A 19322-nucleotide genomic window follows, 5' to 3' on the forward strand; every position below is an offset into this window, starting at 1 on the left:
CACATTATTATCCCCTCCCTCCTTTTCTCACAACAACCTCCTGAGGCAACTTAGGCTGAGAAACTGTGACTGTACCAGGTTGATGTGGCAAAGTATGGATACAATATGGCCTGATTGCCCAGGTCTTAGGCCATCACACTACGACAGCCCTCCAGAAAGATTTCTCAAAGGACTTCTGTTCTTTTATAGAGAGACTGGCTCCAGCCACAGATTAAAAGTATAAAGATTTTCATAAAACCTGATGAACTTTATTCCTGTCACTGGTTCATTCCTTGAAAAAACAGTGTCTGGCTTTATCATTTAAAGAGACTGATGGGATTCATTATGCAATGTGCATAGTCTAGCTCAGCGATATTCCAAGAAAAGCTCTCAGTTGGGGGGGGATTTTATTGCTAGCGATCAACTATTTCAACAGCTAATGAGAATGTGTAATGAAATACTATAATGAAAAAGCTTTAAGTACCATTCTGATGATATTCTTTTGCATTTTTATTCATGAAACAGTGTGAAAATTACTGTTTAAATGCAAATTGTTGCTTCAGTGTGGAGAGATATGTTCTCACCCCCATAATTCAAAACTTTTCCATAGAAGCCTAGAATCCTTTATAGAGTACCATAGTCTGGTACCATATGGTACTAGAGTACTATAGTATACAAGTACACAGAATGCACGTGGATATCATCAGGAACATGTGTATTGCAAATTCAGCACTCCCTTTCAAAGGTGGCTTTACTGTGAGTACTTTGGGTGGAACATATCTTTTAAACATTTAATCAATCCTCCTGTATTGATGTTCAGCCCAAGTACAAAATATCTCATGAAAAGACCTAGCTTTATAAACACGCACACTGTTACCAGGGTTTGTTGTTGTTAATTTTGTTCCTCTTTCCCTTGTGTTTTACTTCTGCTTGAAGTGCATCTTTGATTGGCCTTATCATGCTAATTATCTGGATTTTTATGCAGCTTTTTTCAAGTAAATTTCCTGCTATTTTTACAGCTGTCTACTCCTGCTAATGATCATAAATGGGAGCATTCAGACTTCATGAGATGCCTCTGTTTGACCTCTTGGGCACTAACACTGCTTGCTGCAATATACTTCTTCCCTGTCCCTTGCGCATGGAAGATGATCAAGTTCCAATTTGGCACATCTGAATGCAGCAGCTTGGTCAAACTACAGCCTGATTCCTCTTCACAAATCAGGTTTCTAAGTAGGATTCGCTTAAGAAACCTTCTTGGTAAATAAACAGATTACAATCAGTTCAGGTGCCTGTCATGTGGATATTAAGGTGAACAGAAGTTTGATTCAAGATTTCCCAAACCAGGATGTTACTAATTGCCCTCCATTTATAAGGGGAGGCAGAAGAAATTTTGGCAACATGAGATCAAACTGTGTCATGTCTATCATGGGCGGAGGCTTATTGTGCCCTAATTTAATTTTAGGGTTGTATTTTAAAATGTTTTACTGGTGCAAGCCACCTCAAGAATGAAAGTTGATGGTGCAGGGCATACTTGGCCAAAATAAAATGCTTTGTCCAAATAATGGGCTTGTAGTTCATTATTGAAATACCCTATTGGGCACCATTTTATCTTTTGAAAAAGCCAAAGGTGTCATGGCAAAATCTATAAGCTTTGAAATGAACATTTTTCTACCATACAATCTAAATTCATGCTTGGTGTAGTTGTCAGGAGTGCCAACTTCTAATCTGGTAAGCCAGGTTTGATTCTGCACCCCCCAGATACAGCCAGCTGGGTGACCTTTGGGCTTGCCAAAGCACTGATAGAGCTGTCCTGACAGCAGTAACATTAGGGCTCTCTCAGCCTCACCCACCTCACAGGGTGTCTGTTGCTTTAGGATGCTTAGGGCTGATCCTGCATTGAGCAGGGGGTTGGACTAGATGGCCTGTATGGCCCCTTCCAACTCTATGATTCTATGATTCTATGATAGGAAAGGGAAAGAGATTGTAAGCAGCTTTGAGACTCCTTCGGGTAGAGAAAAGCGGCATATAATGACCAACTCTTCTTCTTCTGTTATCTGTATAATACCCTTCCTGTATGACCCAGGCTAGCCTGATTGTTTCAGATCTCAGAAGGTCAGCTAGCTCAGTCCTAGTTAGTACTTTAATGGGAGACCATGAAGAAAGTCCAGGGTTGCTATGCATAGGCAGGAAATAGCAAACCACTTCTGTTTTCCCTTGCCTTGAAAACCCTATCAGGTCATCTTAAATTGGACTTGATGGCACTTTTAGCCACCCAACTGTACAGCATAACTTACAATACAGTCCTAAGACCTTCTGTACAAGTCCACAAGTACATCAGAATCAAGCAGAGTGCTAAACTGGTACTGTCATGATGATCCATTAGTATCACAGATTGATACAGCTATTATTACAAGATACAAATGTTCCAAAACACTATAGTCAGATAATTATTATTAATATTTAACAAACATTTAAATAATGACAATAAGGTTGTAGGAATCAGCCTTAACACATGAAGCTGCCTTATACTGAATCAGACCATGGTCTTGTAAATTTTAGCCCATGAAATGTGCCTGAAGTTTCCCATTAAAGTAAAGTGCCTTAACAGGAACCACACTTTCTATTTAAAGGGATTTACTGGTTCTTGCCCCTTCATTGTCTCCTGAAGCTTGATCCACTCAGTTTACTTTTGTGTGATTTGTATTAACAATGATGATTGGCCCCTCTGCCACAAATTGTCCTGATTCTGGGTTTTTAGGTGCTGAGTTTTTACCTGCTGGTTTTGTATGGTGCAAACTAAGTCAGAGGCAGGCCTATGTGAAGAGATACCTTTATCTGCTGCTGGAGTGCTGCAGGAATGAAAAATGAAGTTTAACAAGCTAAACTTCACAACTGATGTGTGTGATCCAAAGTGGATCAGCTGTAAGGAATACAAAAGACAGAAGACTGGTTTTTAATTAACGTGTTCAATTAAAAGATTGCCTTCCAAGACCCTGTATCTCTAAAAATAGGCTTTCTGCAATAATATTGTACATATCCTCAATCTTTCCATCCTGGTATTAAAATGCCTAAATTCTCCTCCTCTGTGATCCAGGCTAACCGCATTGCGATTGCATGTGTTGTGGAAGTCAGAGATGACTTCAGTCTGAAGCCTTCAATTTACTGACTCCTTTCAACATATTGAAAGATTACAGCCATGCAATAATAGACTACCCTTCTGCAATCCTCAAGGGGAATGGTATTTCGGTAAATTCAGATAAGCTACCTTGGAGTCCAAGTGAATCTAACTCTGTTGCATGAAGGAAGTTACAAATTCTGGTATGTTTTTAGGTCCAATTAAATATGAATACATGACAACATATGGAAAGAGGGCCTTTACTCCTTAGCCTGAGGGTTGTGGCTTAAAACCAGCAGGAAGATATACTAGTGGGGGACGGGAAGAACACAAGATGCGTTAGGCATTTAGAAGTCTTTCCCCTCTGTTCTCCTGTTTGTTTATTTCTTCTGTAATGTTATATTTTATTCTTGTCTATTGTAAGCAGCTTGGGGGCCATGTGCAGCCACAGCCAACAACAAAGGCAAAGCAGGCTGAAGAGGCAAAGATGCCTGCAGCTGAGAAGGGCCTGAGCATCCCACAGGAGCATTTGTGAGGGTTCTCAGCCGACCATTGTTTTACCTGTTCGATTTCTCTCCAAGGAGGCTAGCTGTCCACTGCTGGTCTGTGAATGGAGGAGTCAAATAAGGGTTGATAAGCTGGAAGAACTGGAGGTGAGGTTGGTGTGGAGAAAAACACAATTGTATGGGTCACTTCAAGTTTTCTTTCTTCCCTTCACCAGTCCCTGTCATTTTTATATAAGGGAAGGAGCTCTTTCCTAAGACTTGAGGCTTTCTCTCACCACCAACTCTCATTTTCTCCTTATCTTGTCCTCCTTCAGGGTTGGTATCTCACTTTCCTGTATTCCCCATCCCCCGCATTGCTATTCTTCTGGAACATTCTCGCTATACTCCATTTGAAAACTTTTATTTGCTATGGCTTTTATTTTGCCCCTCCCTTTATACCTGTCTGCAGTTTTCCCTTACCTCTCAAGCTATTTTAAATATCTTTTCATGCAATGCAGGGAATCTCACCTATATCTCCCTCTCTTCTTCCTATCATCAGCTTTCAAAAGCAAGATCTGGGTCACATTTCTGCCTTCATGCTGCCACCCTTCTCATGTTTTCATTTTGGAAATTATTATTTTCTCTTTGCTTTTGTTTTATAGAAGCAGTAGAAAGATATCCCTCTGGACAAAGTTTTTTGGGGTAGCTGTGTTTATCTGCAGCAGAACAAGTCTGGTAGCATCTCAGGGACCAACAAGAGTTTTGGGATATGAACTTTTGGGAATCAAAGCTCCCATCATCAGATATTCCCCTTGGCATCTGATGAAGGGAGCTTTGACTCTCAAAAGACTATACCATGAAACATATTTCTCTAAGGAGCTACTAGACTCAGATCTAGTTCCTCTAATCAAAGGGAACTTGGGATTTATCTGTACATCACATTTTTATCCTCCTGTTTTTCTTCAAGGATAACATGGGTTTCCCTTCTTCCTTTTTATCCACACAACAGCCCAATGATAGAGGTCAAGCTGAGGGATTGGCTCCAGATGGTCTTGGGAGCAGCATGCCTGAGTGGGGTTTGAACAGTCCCAGTATGACATTCTAACCACAAAAACATGTTGGATCACCATCTATGTCTGGAGTTCACACAGCAGCATGTTCTTTTCATCAGAATATAGTGGGGAGGAAAACCACTGCTTTAAGGCTATCCTTCAAATAAGGACCCTGCCTTTAAAACTTTCCCTACCTCCTTTATTTTTGCCCACCTTCCAACCCTGGTTTTGCTCAACTTGATGGTGGATTTTTAAAATAACTCCTAAGATTCTGGGGTAAACCATTTTTTATATTTGTTCCTGATTCAGAAAAAAAGTTTTGCTATCTATCCATAGTCTAAGTGAAAACTTGGCTTCCAAACCCAGACGCAATTTGTGAATCTTTGAGAGTACTTAACACTCCCAGCAGCACTCCCTTCCAAACCATTTTCCATAGGGGGTGGGGAGCATCCACTCCTACTACTTATTCCATCCTGAACTTCCTCTCTGTATTGAGTCAGGACACACAAGACACCAACATCAAATCCATTGAATTCCCATCTAATTCCGAATTAAAGCCTGCTCTTATCATCTGATCCATCTGCTCTCAATTTAAACAAAATGCACTCTATTTCCATGAGGCTAGCATGCAAAAAATGACGTCTTTCTGCTCTTGACAAGGGTTTCTGCCTTCCGATTTCCGGCAATTGGAGTGTGTGTGTGTGTGTGTGTGTCTTCCACAAAGATGGGTGTGGTCACTTGATATGGATTCTGGTCACATCGGAAAGGAAGCATCCTGAATCTCAGGTCATGTAGGAAACGTAATGTAAAAGAGAACCCCTCCATCTTATTGATACTTAGCACGGGGGGGGGGCAGAGAAATAAAAACATTCGTCCCCCCCAGCTAAAGGTTTCCAACAAATAGCAGGAAACAATGCTCCCGCTGTAGTGCGACAAACGGGAGCCCCACGCTAAGCAATCCTCCCTCCTTCCTCCATCCTCTCCCCCTCCGGCCATCTGCCCTGCGGCCGGCGTCAGACTGAACTTTCCACGCTGGGATCCTCAGGGGCTTTCTCGCCCTTCACCTCGCCGGCTCCTTTCCCTCGCCGGCTCCCAGATGCTCGCCTACCAGATGCTCGGGGCGGGGTCACCTCGCTTCGCCGCGCAGCCGGCGCCCCTGAGCGAGCGACCCCCTCCGGCGGCATCGCGCCTGGCCCAGCCGGCGCGCCTCCAGGGCGGCCCCCTTCCCCGGAGCGAGTCCGGCCGGAGGACGGCAACTCACCCCGGGAGGCTCGGGGGCGGGTCCGCTAGCTCCCTAGCCCCGCCCACTGCCCTGCCATTGGGCGGCGAGGGGAGCGGGGCGGCTGCCATTGGCTGCCGGAGGCATCGTTCGGCGCCAGACGGGAGAGAGAAGCCGGGGGGCGCTTGGATGCTCCTGAGCCGCTCTCCGTGTCTGTGGCGCGCCCGGCGGGGAGCCTTTGGGGGTGGCGGGCGGACACCGTTCGGCCGCCGGCGGGGAAAAGTGAAGCCGGGCAAGAACTTTATTCTCCGGTTCAGACGGAGCCTGGCCGGGCTCTCGCGGGAGCCGCCGCCTTCTCTTTCCCCCTCCGCTAGGAGGCAGCCGCCGCCGCCCCGCCGGAGCCTCCCTCCCGCTTCCCTCCCGCGCGGCTCGCCTCGCCTCGTCTCCATCCGTGTGGCGGGCGACGCAGACAATGCTGCGGGCGACCGGCCTGGCTCTCGCCCGCTCCTAGCCCGGGAGGAGGCGCTTGGGCTTCCAGCGTCCCCTCCGCTCGCCCGCCCGCCCTGCCTCGCTTGCGAGATGGTGCCGGCGCCGGGATTAGCCTAGAGCCCCTTGGAGCCCACCTTGGCAGCGCGGCCGCAGGCAGCCAGCCAGCCAGGCAGAGCCGGCGCGGCGGACACAGTCCCGGGAAAGGTCTCTGTGCGGGCGGCAGCGGGCGCCGGAGTCTCTCGCCTCCCTTCGCAAGAGATGTCCACCCCAAGCAGATTCAAAAAGGACAAAGAGATTGTAGCTGAATATGAGAGTCAAGTGAAAGGTAAAAAATAACGGGGGGGGGGGGAGAGACTCGGGAAAGTCCGTCGCTCCTTTTCTTTCTCTCTGGCTCCCTCCGCGCCGATTGGGCTGGCCGACTCTTGCCAAGGACAAGATCGCAAGTCCGTAGCTGGAAATCAATTAACCCGGAAGAACTACTGCCCCCCTCCCCCCCTGGTTTGGGGTGCAGGGTGGGCGACACTCCGGCCTTTCTTAGAAATCGCCAGGACTGGAATCGGCTTTTCAGGGCCAGGAAGTGTGTCAGTTCCATACAACGATTTAAAAAACTGTCTCGCGTTGGGTGTGCCTGCATGTGTCCTTCAACTTCGAGCTGGAGTCTTATCAGAGAGTATGTTCCATTCACAATTTCGAGAGTTATTCTTGCGTTACATCTCAGCCGGGTAGAGATGGCTTTTCTGCAATTCGTACTTCATTCGTACTAGCATGGACCACAGCTGCTAAACTTAAATTGCTTTTGCAACCCCCTTTGGCAGTGTGTGTGTGTGTTTGATTGGATCCCTGAGAAACATTCCATATGCTTTTAAAGTCCGTCTTTAGCCTTTTAGAATCAATCAATAGTTTTAAAAAAGGCTCCTTTCCTTCTGTGCACTGTGTATAGGTTATGGTTCCCATAGATTAGAGAGTTCTATGTCAGACTGGAAATAGGTTATAACAATGTAGATGAAATGTACAGTGTTTGAGATGCCTGTTGGCTGGTTTTGCTACACTCTTGATTCCTTATTAGTTGCTCTTCTTCTCCAGGCCTTGGCTGCTTCTGATTTTTTTTTAAAAAACCTTTTGAAAGCAGTTAATGCCTTCTCTGTACTTATATGGTAGTTCACACCAGAATCTGTATTGATGCATGTTCTGCTTATGTAAATTCTTTCTGTTTAAAGTAGTGGTTCTCAATCTGGCGGTCAAATGGCCCTTTCACAGGGGTCGTAGCAGGCAAGCAGCTTGGCCGGGTGGGGGGAGGCACCATCTACACAACAGCCTTGCAGGGTAGATCAAGATAGAGCGTTCGTCTGTCTGGAGCAGCGGAAAAGAGCAAGACCAGCATGGTGGGCCAAGAAACAGAACTGAACTGGGAAACCCCGGGGGAAAAACTAATTTATATACATTCATGAACAACAGATAACACCATTGGTCAGTTTCAGTTTAATTTCTGCGAAAGAACACTGGCATAATTTTATGGTTGGGAGTCACCATAATATGAGGAACTGTATTAAAGGGTCACAGCATTAGAAAGGTTGAGAACCACTGGTTTAAAGTATATGTGATAAGAATTCTTATTATAATTTGAGTAGACCATACTGACACTGTAATTTTTCTCTCAGTGTACTCAGTTTGAAAATTAATTGTTAATGACATTATATGGAGGAAACCAAATGTTTGTATCTTTATACATGTATCTTTATAAATGTGGTTGTGGATAGCTCTAGTGATACTTTTTTCATTCTGTTGCTTTGATGTAGAAAAATGGCCAGCTGGTAGACATGATTCTATTTAAGATATGTACATGGTAAAGCGTGGAACTCTCCTGGAGGTACAGCTGATCTTCAGACTACAGAAGTCAGCTCCCCTGGAGAAAATGGCTCCTTTGAAAGATGAATTCTGCGGCACTGACTGTGCCCCACTGAGATCCCTCCCCTGTCCAAATTATGACCTCCCCAGCTGTACCACCAAATCTTCAGGAATTTCCCAGCCCATCTGTAAACTTCCTGTATCAGTTTAGAAGTTAAGTCTGGCCGTTGGTCAGAAATTATAACCTCTGGCCAATAAAAGGTTGAGCTAAATTTTAGCAAAACCCTAGCAATATTGGAGGCCATGATGGAGGTGAGTGTGAACGGTGAGAGGACGTGAGTTGCATGTTTCCCAGATTTGACCCTTTGCAAAGATCCCAAGACATCAGTGAAGATTCTCTGGAAGACATGGCTGATCACATAAAATGGTCTCAAAGGCATTTTGGGATGATCGTGTGAAAACCCCACTTTCTGGCAGATCTCACAAGTGCTACAATAATTTTACACCCTTTTGTTAACATTTGGCCAATAGAATGAATAAGAAATTCAAATGAAAAGTTCTCTGTATGTCTAAATGCCTGACAAGGGGAATGTCATGGGGCACCCACAGGACTTCTTTATACTTTTGTAGCATCAACAGTTGTGTTACTGGCTCAGTTCCCGTATAAATTTGCTTGTTACAGCTTTTCTCTTGGTGTCATCTCAGCTGGCAAATAGCAGACTCTGATAGAAGCATGGTCACACTGAACCTCCTTAAAAGCATCCTATGCCTGGAAGCTTCCACTGACCTCCTTTGTTACAATTCAACTCAGGCTGACTTTTCCAATAAGTGGAAGAGGAATTAGAGCTTACTGAAGTGTCAGCTTGCCATAGTTCTTACATCAGAGGTTCCACCAATGGGACTATGTTGTTTCTCTTCTCCATCTACCTGGGAAATCACCAGTGTCAAGTACATCCCTGGGTTTTCATTCCCTTTAGCTCAGCAAGGTTTTACTTCTGCTGAACCCTTTAAAAGATGTGCCCTTGTTATTCCTTTAGCTTGATTGCTAGTAATCACCTTCTGCTGAATTGATGACTTGGATTCTTGTAGCAGGGAATGTTAAGATAGCAGATTTCCAATCAGGAATTTATTGTCCCCACTTGAGTGTACCAAAACCAAGATTTCCTTTCCAGCCTCTGAACTGCACCCACACCAGAGCCATAGGCTGATTAAGAATTAGAGGGTCAGGTGTGGAGGAAAACCTTTCCAGCCCATTCTATAGGCTCCATAAGTGCACTTTGGAGAACTGAGCTGAAATCACAGCCTGTATCAATGAACCCCGAAAGAACTTTGTCATCTCCAAAACATCATTAAATAGCTCATCAAGCCATTTTCTCTTAGATTGGGGATCTACTAGTTTATAAGGCAATACTTTAATCATTCAGCCCCATGACACCTCACCCTCCAAAGAAGCTTCAGCAGTGACTTTCTCCATTGCACTTTTAAATGCTTGTTTATCTTCAACACTACAGCTAGAGGGATTTTAGCATCTTGAACCTCTTCTTCTGACTCCCAGTTCTCTGGAATCTCACTTTGAGGGGGCTGTTTGCTTTCTCTGTCTTGGATATGGAAGTCACTCTTGGTTTGTTATCTTGGAAATATATAAGGTTCTGCCTACCCAAATGATGGGCAACACTTGTTTGGCTGCTTGTCCCGAAAGCTCTGAGCCACAGTCCTCCCTTCTACAGCTGATTTTTAATTGTTTCACCCCCTTCTGATATTGAGATTGAGCTGCCAGCTGGTCGGCAAACAATGCAATATGATTCAGTGAAGCAAGATTGCAGACTTGAATTAAAGCAGCAATGTTTTTCAACAGAGCCTGAAAAAAATTATTCCTGGATCAAGATGTCTCACAACTGGTCATATGTATAGGCCTGAGAAGCTTCCTCCCATGTTGGGTTAAGCTTCTAGAAGATCACTTTATCACTCCTAGCTTCCTCCTCCAATTCTGTAGGCCAGAGGTTCTGATGATAAGCCAGTTAACCCATTTGTCTCTAGAATAAAAGCTGCATAAGTTTCTTTAGGCTTAGGGCTTGCTTTTATGGGAAAAGGTAGTCTCAGCTGATCCTCAGATGGGCCAAAGTACTGCCTAACAAGTCTTTCAAACTGCTAATAATCCTGAACGCCTGCAGACAGCTCACCAATTAGGTCACTGAGCTCCCCATGCACATGGGTATGCAGAATCCCTGGATATTCTTGCGGTGGCATTCCGAAGTCCAAACAAGCAGCTTCAAAGGATGATAGATATATAGGAGATCCATTTCATCCTGGAACACAGATAACTATCCACGATCATTAAGCAGTATATTTATCTGCTGTGTTTACATTTCCATAAAAACCTTGACTAGATCCTGCAGGTCTTCAAGCTGATTTCCTCCTGCTGCAGAAATGCCTCTAGAACTGGTCTGTTGTGTAGGGCTCTTGCCTCCTGTAGGCTGCTTTGCTGGACCTCTCTGTCTTCTAGCCGCAGTCCTTCACTGGAGCCCAGGGTTGGCATACACCTGCTTCTGCCCCTGCTTTCTACAGACTTGATACAAGGCCTCTGGAATGTCAGGAGGCTGAGGAGTTTCAACCATTCTCAAAGGCCAATAAATCTTCTAAGCATTCCTCTTGCTCTTTACCTTCTGACCTAGAGGTGTTAGTAGGTCACTGCCTCATGTTCTCTCACCATGGTTGCCAGATGTCACTTGTCTTTCTTGTCATTCCACAAATGCTCATGAGCTAGAATATTTCCTTTCCAGGGACTTCTGCACCTTCTGGCACCTGCCTGTATGTGTGATTCTTGATCCAGAGCAATCTGCATTTCTGGACACTGCTCAAGGCACCTCGTAACTACTGCTTCCATCTGGCTTAATGTATCCTTCCTGACTCCCTAAAATAACAAACGCTCTGTACCCAAATATTTACTTGTGCACAAAGACCTTCGTCCCACTGATGCCACCATGTCATGGAGTCCAACTCTAAGAACTATTGTGCAGAAATTTTTTGAGGCTGGGCAGCCAGAAAGATCGTGCCCCCCCCCTGCAGGAGTGGTGGTAGTGAATGCCATCTGCGTCCTCTATCACCCTTCCCCTCCTGGATGTATTATTGGGAAGATTATTAGGTCTGGTATTATCAGATGTTTTTCCACAGCATCTGTATTCCTATGGGATTTTTAATATAATTTATTTGCTCTTAATGTGTCTGTTTTTAAGGGGTTTTATTGGGGGTTTATCCAGACATTAAGCAGAGGCGGGAAATGAATGAATGAATGAATGAATGAATAGTAAAGGGGAATAGTATGACATGATTTAACTTGATCTTAGTCGCCAGCAGTACATCCTTCCACTTAAGAATCTTTTCTGGCTCCTTCAAGGCTGCCCTCCCCAGTCTTCTTCTGAATGCTTGGGGTCAATCTCTCTTTTGGCTGATGCTGGAGGCAAGTAATAGAAAACCTTGAGCAATTTCAGTTTCTTCATTGCCAGCCTTAAAAGTTTTGGAATTCATCCGTGGTTGTTACATTTGTTTTCTTGATGTTCAGCTGCAATCTGCTTTGGCATTTTCTCTTCTTCATCAGGAGTCGTTTCAAATTTTCTACCAGTAATGTGGACATCTGCACATCTTCTACCAGTTTTCACAACACCTTCACCAAAATCTCATCCAACTTTACATTTATATTTCTGCCAAAAGATTAAAGAGGTATAGCCATAAAATACATCCTTGTCTGACACCTTTGCCAATTGGAAACTGTAGCCTCTTGACCAGAGTACAGGTTGTACATCAAACCAATCAAATACTGTGGCATACTTATTTTAAAAAAAACTAGCCATAGTATTTAAACAAACTTCTCTGAAAGCTGTTTGCAATTGCTTGTGCTGCTCAGAGCTTTAAGTTGTATAGATCAGTGGTCCCCAACCCCTGGTCCGGAGACCGGGACTGGTCCATGGATCAGTTGGTACCGGGCCGCGGTTCCTCCTCGTCCTCCTCCCTGGCTGCTGCCTTGGGGGCTGCCCTGCCACTCTGCCACCGGCTCACCTTTGGTGCTCTCCAGCGGCCGTCATGGCTGGCACTGCTGGCAGCACCCTCATGTGGGCAGCGGGAAGTCAGGAGCACCGGCGGGAAAGCAAGTGGCTCAGGGGCTCAGGTGGTGGCGGCGACGTCCCTCTGCAAAAGTCTACTCCCCCTCAGTAAAATTGTCAAGCGTTGACTGGTCCCCGGTGATGAAAAGGTTGGGGACCACTGGTATAGATAATCTTCATGGGCATACTTCATGAGTATATTTCACTGGAAGGATAAGTACATTTGTGTAAACATGTGTCTGATATATGCTTGTTCACCCATTATTGTCTCTATAAGCCATATTCTGTGTGGCAGATCAATTACTTGTGAAAATAGGCAGCATACTTTTGTTTTATTCTACCAACTAGATCTAAAGCCCATTTTACTATTAAATAAAATGGGCGTTAGATGGGCAGGGGGCTCCCAAAGGCTTCTGCGTAGCCGCAGGCAACGTAGTGCGGGTCTGCAGAAGCCTTCCCCCCCCCTCGGGACTGTGGGAGGCTTGAGCGTCGGCGGGGCTAGATGCGGGGGAAGCGGCCTACCTGTCCTCAGCGCTGGCGGCTTCTGGGCGGCTGGTGAGGGCAGGAGTTTGCGGCGGTGGTGTCCTGCGGGTGCGGCGGGGCTGTTGTGTCAGCGGCCATGTTTTTTCGTGCTGGGGCCGCGTCTGCAGGGCGTCGCTGGCGGAGCGCATGGGCGGTGGCCTGCGTCTCACCGGGGCCGTCGTGGAGCGGTGGGCCTGGCCGCCACGGTGTCAGCGAAAGAGAGGCAGGCCAGGAGGTCTGGAGGTGCAGGCAGCGGCGATAGGTAGGCAGGGAAGCGTGGTGGACGCGGCGGCGATGGCGAGCCGATTGGAGAGGCGGCGAAGCGGCACACCTGTGAGTGGGAAGTGTGGGGGGGTGGGAAGGTCGCGGGCGCTGGTGGGCTGAGAGGGGCATTTGGGGTGGGGGTGGGAAGGGCGGGGATGGGCGGCTTGGTGGGAGAGGGCGCAGGTAGGAGCGGCCTCTGTGTGTAATGGCAGGCGGTGGCCGGAGGGGAAGCAGTTTCCCCCAAGGCCACCGGCGTGGGGCGAGCCTCCGCCCTGGTGGCCATCTGGCAAGGATGGTGGCTCGGGAGGACTGCACAGTTGGAGGTGCGGCTTTCGGGAGAAAGCACGCCTCCCAATTGGACACTTGGTCCTGAAGTGCCACTCGGAGGAGCGAATCAGGAGCTGCTTTGCGGCTCCTGATTCGCTACTCCGAGTTTTTGTCCCGGACAGAGCCTGCCCTAACTCCTCCCCACCAGCCCTTACTCTTTTATTTAATCCACTCCGCAGGAGCGGATTAAAGATTGCCTGCTCATTTTTGCTGTGTATTTCTTTAGATTCCTACCCACAAGGCCCAGGGCAGCATGCATGGTCATCCTTTTAGCTTTGTAACAGTCTTAGATTGCCCCAGTACACTTCATGGCAGAGTGTGAGTTTTGAGCTATTTCCTCTTCCTGCATTCTAGAAGTGTCATGTTTTTCTTTCAAAAGCCACATTTCTGAATTATAGGATGGATCCTGAATACACTCAGTTTAGAGCACAATAAAAAGAACCTTCGGTTTTGTCTACATAGCTGTCGCAGGGCACACTTTTTTTGACACAAACTGACAGTAATCCTATGTCTAAATCACAGGGTTCTCTTTACCTGTGGATATTGTATGCAATCCTTTTGTTTTTGTCTGGTAGTGTTACCGACTACAAATCCATTAACGTGTAGTGGTTTATAAGAATGAAATCCAGCTGGTAAGTATAATATAGACACACACGCATACTTTTCATTAAAATGTCACAGAAAGGAAACATAAGCAATTCATTACAAGCAGCATGATGTAATTGAACTCTTTATGTTGGGGCATTTCTTGAAAAGTATCTTTGGAAATGTAACTTAGCTCATTTATCAGATGTCTTCCATGAAATACTAACTGTAATCCTTTACACTGAGTTGCAGTAGAGGAATAAATGAGTACAATATTTTTAAAAAGTCTACTGGTACATTTCTTTTCTTTGAAGTGTTGCATTTAGGCATTTTTTTGTTGGTTTCTATAGGTTGTGTGGTGAGTTTTGCTAGTTCAGCCATCCAGGTGTTCCTTTCATGAATGCAATTTGTATATTTATTTGTATATATGAAAGCACGCACTATATGCCCATTATATTGTTTCATATTGTAAATACATATGTAAAGCCTGCACCAGTGTTCCAGAGACGTGGGATGGGACTTGCTTATCTGTTCATGTCTGCTTATAAGACTTGCTTATCTGTTCATGTCTGGCTGCCCCTTGGGATCCTGGCAGAGAAGCTGGCAAATGCCTCCACCAGGCATTTGCCTGAGACCGACAACAGGTCCTCCCTCAGGCATCCTCTCCATGGCCTGAACCAGTCTGTCCTCTCTAAGGGCCTTAGCTAAGTTCTGTTCCTGTTATACGGTTTAAGATCACTGAAATTGTGTTACTTAGATTATTATTGTTGTTGTTGTATTTGTTTATATTATATATATTAATTCGTTCCATGTATTCCGCCCATATTGTATGTAAACCGCCTTGAGCCATATGGAAGGGTGGTATAGAAATCAATCAATCAAATAAATAAATAAATACCTGTTGGGGTCAAAAACTGTGAGATGTCAGCCACAAAGTGTGGACTTAACTCTCCTTTACTTTGCCAAGTGCTCTCTCAGCTCCCTCCTGCTAAGTGCCCTATCAGTGTTACGCATGCTATCGAGGCGTGTGTGTGCGTTCTCAAAGTCTGCACAACAGGGAGCTGTCAGATAACATACATGCTGCACACCCTACTTCTGGAGGTGTGGAGCAAGCTCTTGGAACCATATGTTGAGTGTGATTGGGTGCTTCCAGAATGTTTGTGTGTGTGCTAATTAGGTGCACATTTAGTATCCTGAGCTGCTTGGATTCCCATGGGTGTAGCGACAGTTGTGTAGAGCAGTGGTCCCCAACCTTTTTGAGGCTGGGGACCGGCGGCAGCAAGGAGGGCGCATGCACCATGCACGGCCAGAAACGAGCATTGTGGCACTTTCCCGCATGCGCACATGCGCGAAACTGCCACACATGCACGGCCCTGATTCCCTCTCCCCCCCTCCCACAGTAAGAAGCTTGCCGAGCCGCAAGCTTGCGGCCTGGTAAGTTTCTTACTGGGGGGGGGGCGGGGAGAGGGAGCTGTGGTCTTGGACCAGGTCAATGCTCACAACTTTTAAAAAGTCAGTATTGTTATCCCTGTATTACAGAGGGGAGACAGGCCCTGAGATTGCAGGCACTGACCTGGTCCAAGACCACAGTGCTAATGGCTGACTCAAGCAAGTGATCTTTTAATAGTTAAGAACATGATATACTAGACCACTTGGCACTATTTTTCCTGAACACAGTATTCGTATACTTTTCTAGAGTTTAGATAGTGAAGCCATAGGGGAGCTTTAAGATCACAAGCTGTAAGAAGATCCACATATAGCCCTAACAAAGATCCATGATTTCTAGAAATCGAGATTCCCAGACTTTTCTGTGTATATTTGGTGACTCTTACTCCAGATGTTGCAGTGGATGTGAGGGTATAAAGAAGGATCAGTCGATTATGCTTCTTTTACTCAGTTATTTGAACCATTTCACTGTTATTTTGCCCAATGCCGATTTGCCTGGGGCAAGGGTTCTTTGAGGGATTTGAATAGTCAAGAAAACTCAGAGGCATGATACCTTATTTACATGAATGTGGTTTAATCATAAACAGCCCACAAAATAAGGACAGTGCTTTCATACATCCTTTTAGTCATGGGGGGGGGGTCAGAGGGGGGCTTCTTACAGCAATGGCCATACCCCTGAGCCTGGGTCCATTGTCACTGTTTTCTTCTTTATATTCTCCCCAGCCTGTTAGGACTAGTAGTGCCTGCAATCTGCTGGTTCATGCTGGCTTGTGGCTTTCTTAACCCTTCATTTAACCCTTCATTCAGAAGGCTGAATGACTCAAGCAGGTAATGCTGTAGCTGTGGAATACAGTTGTCAACATGCTGGAAGCCAGAATTTGTTGTCAACATGCTGGAAGCCAGAATAAGAGTCACCAGGACAAGCCATCCCTAATCCTCATGGGGATTCTTCTGTACAGTTGCGGGGGTTGACTGATGCCAGAGCCAGTAACTTTACACTGCCATGAGTATGGTGTATTTGGGAGGTAGACTGCGATAACAGTGTTGGCTGAATTTTATAACCAAGCAAGAAATGGAGTGTGAAATGGAGTCTCTCTTCTAAATCTAGTTCGTTTAACCATAAGGGGGAGATAGGGAAATGGCTATAAATAGACAGTTTTATCCTTCTTTGGCTATGTGACTAGTACAGCTGTTTTGCAAAGCAAATACCTACATTGCTTGAATGAATATGGGATCATGATTAAATGGGGACAGTATTAAATTAAAAAGGGTATTGTTTAAGTATCAGGAGTTTTTTTAAAAGCAGCTTACCATCTTTAGTCAAAATTTACCTGGAAGAGAAATACCAAGTGGCCGTACCAGCAATGCATATTGAATAGTTGTTATTACATCAATTCATAACAGCTTTGATTTGGAAAATATCTCACTGAGGTTTTCCCCTTCCTTTTTGACTTATTTTGCATATGGTAAGAAATCAGGTTTATATAGATCCTTTGCTGAATTGAGAATACAACACATATATAATATGCATGAGATGAAAAACAGTGGAGTCCAAAAGTGAGAATAAAATTCCTGTAATCTTTCTTGCTTTCAATAAATTACTTTGATGGCCAGGGTTGTGGTGTGTGGGACATTTTTCCATGATGGTTTTGTAGGCAAGGTTGGCACCTTAAATTGGTTTAGCAGACTGAAGGTGGGCGTAGACGCTGCACTTACAGAATAATGTATTTCCAGTGCTAGAAGTTCTTGGTATATAATCTCCTGCATTTTTACAGGAGCTAAATCTACTTTTTCCCTGTTATTTTTGGCTTGTCTATGCTGTAATGGATAATATTGAAACTGGAAGATCATCTAGGATTAGGACTGGAAAAAGAAAACTCTGCATGTAGCCTGACTTTATATGCTTAGATGTGGAAACCTTAATTAACATGATTTTTACACATAAAAGCCTTAAAGCTTTGATCCTAGTGTTTCCTTCAGGGTAACGAGGTTTTAAAGTACTTTCTTTAAAAATACATCTATGTTATCATGATGTTAGGTATTAGTTTATCTATGACAGATCTCAGAAGATATGCAGAGGAAGTGGAGTACCAAAGTGCAAGGGAAACCTATATAGAACCTTCTATTCAAATAACTACATATATCATATACTCAAGGAATTATTTGTCTAGAAAGCTATAGTGATCTACCTTCTTGCACTCATACCTAGTGCTGCCCCCTATTCTCTTCAGATATATACTCATACAGAGCTCTTCATCGCCATGGATATAGATGTGGTGGAGTGTGACCCGTATATCTGACGGACTATTTCTCTTTGGTATTCTTCCCAACGGTTCCTACCTGTTGCACGGTTCCTCCAAAGCCTCGTTTTAGGTCTCTTAAAACATTGTCCCATTGTGGGGCTAATGTCCTTCCTTATCATACAGCATTTGGCCATTCTAGTTCCCTTGGCTCCAAATTATATGCAATTTGTAATTTACCTGCACCCATCTTCATGGAGTGAAATGGGAGTTTCAGTCTGCAAAGAAATAACACTGAAAATCACTCTTTTTTCTAACCTTTTAAACTTCTAGAACTCAGACACGTGTTAATTATTTTCCTAGGCATTTGGAGGTCTTGTTGAACTTATCAAGGAGAGTTTAATTTCTGTTGTATGGACAGGACAAATCACAGAGAATGTTTTTGTTCTTATTGTACAATGCTAATACATTATTGTGTCTGTAACTTACTGGAGTGAAATATTCTGAGGTGTTTTAGGTTATGTGAGTTCAATAAAATATTCAAACAAGGCAAAGAAGTAAAGGCCCCAGCCACACAGGTTTTAGTTGAACTATAATAAGGAATATGAATAATTGGAAAGCCACTTGACTGCCCTTTAATACACACAAAATTCAAACCTGCTAATGAAAAACGCTCATTCCTTTGATGTTTTAATCTTTTAAACCTTTGAAAAATCAAGGGACCTACATTTTAAATCCACTTGATGTTGTTTTCACTATGCATCAAAAACTGTTACAAAATTGTTACAGATAAAAGCTTAAACTACTCACAGCCTCATGGCCTATTACATAAGTCAGCACATGGCCAGGCCTTCCTGACTGCAGGATGTTGACACGTAGGGGTGTGCGCAAAACAGAAAACAAAACCCTGGTATATTTTGGGATTGGCTCTATTGAACCCGCAAAATATTGGAATTTCCTGATATTCCTGAATCCCTGTACTCACATGGTATTTGGATTTGGCAATATTTGGGAATGCCAATTTTTTTCGACTCCATTATAGCATATGGCAATCATTGTAGTCAATGATCTCCATCCTTATTGTAGTTCCTCTATATATTTCTGAAACAGCCTAGGGGGTGGGACATGTTCGGCTGCCCAAACTGGAATAGGGCCAATCAGGGGGCAGCCAACTTTATCCTGATTGGCCCTGCCCCTGCGGCTGCTGCCCTCCGGCCCTGGACTCTAGCCTCTTTGCTCTCAGATGCCTCAGTGCCTGGAGCCAGCAGCAGGTGAGAGGGCCCTGGGCAAAGGGTCATGGTGGAGGGCTTGCTAACGAGGTTCTCTTGGCCTGCTAGGCTGGGCCTCCTGATGAAGGCCTTCCGGCCTGCTGACTGCCTGCTAAGGAGCTCCGTCTTGACCCTGCTAACGAGCTGTCCAGCCCCCGCCCGCCCCACTTGATTTGGCGGCGAGCTACAGCCCAAAGCCACCTTAAGCTGCCTGGCCAGGGGAGGGAACCCTTTCAGGGCCCATTTTTAGGAACAGGCTTTGAAACTAGTAGGGTATAAAAGGAGAATTGATCCGGTGGTATTTGGGGTGATGGGTGGGCTGTTTATTGACGTAGAAGCACCAGGTTTGCAGCATAGCTTCTGGTGTCTGTCTTCTACCCCCCTTCCAA

At 45.0% G+C, this 19322-nt stretch overlaps 1 protein-coding gene across 3 annotated transcripts in view; it reads left to right on the plus strand.

Moving 5' to 3' along the window:
• The first annotated feature begins 6020 nt into the window (after positions 1–6020).
• Positions 6021–19322, plus strand: part of SRGAP1 (SLIT-ROBO Rho GTPase activating protein 1) — a 126077-nt gene continuing 112775 nt past the window's right edge. The window contains exon 1 of one of the 3 annotated variants that reach the window (XM_077338686.1): positions 6021–6664. In XM_077338686.1, coding sequence (XP_077194801.1) covers positions 6598–6664 — 67 coding nt within the window. In that variant the 5' untranslated portion in view covers positions 6021–6597. Of the gene's footprint in view, positions 6665–6889; positions 7010–19322 lie in introns of those variants that run through there. The other 2 variants (XM_077338684.1, XM_077338685.1) reach the window with 2 other exon arrangements.

This window comes from Paroedura picta, chromosome 5, assembly GCF_049243985.1.
Source record: "Paroedura picta isolate Pp20150507F chromosome 5, Ppicta_v3.0, whole genome shotgun sequence".
Lineage (NCBI taxonomy): Eukaryota > Metazoa > Chordata > Lepidosauria > Squamata > Gekkonidae > Paroedura > Paroedura picta.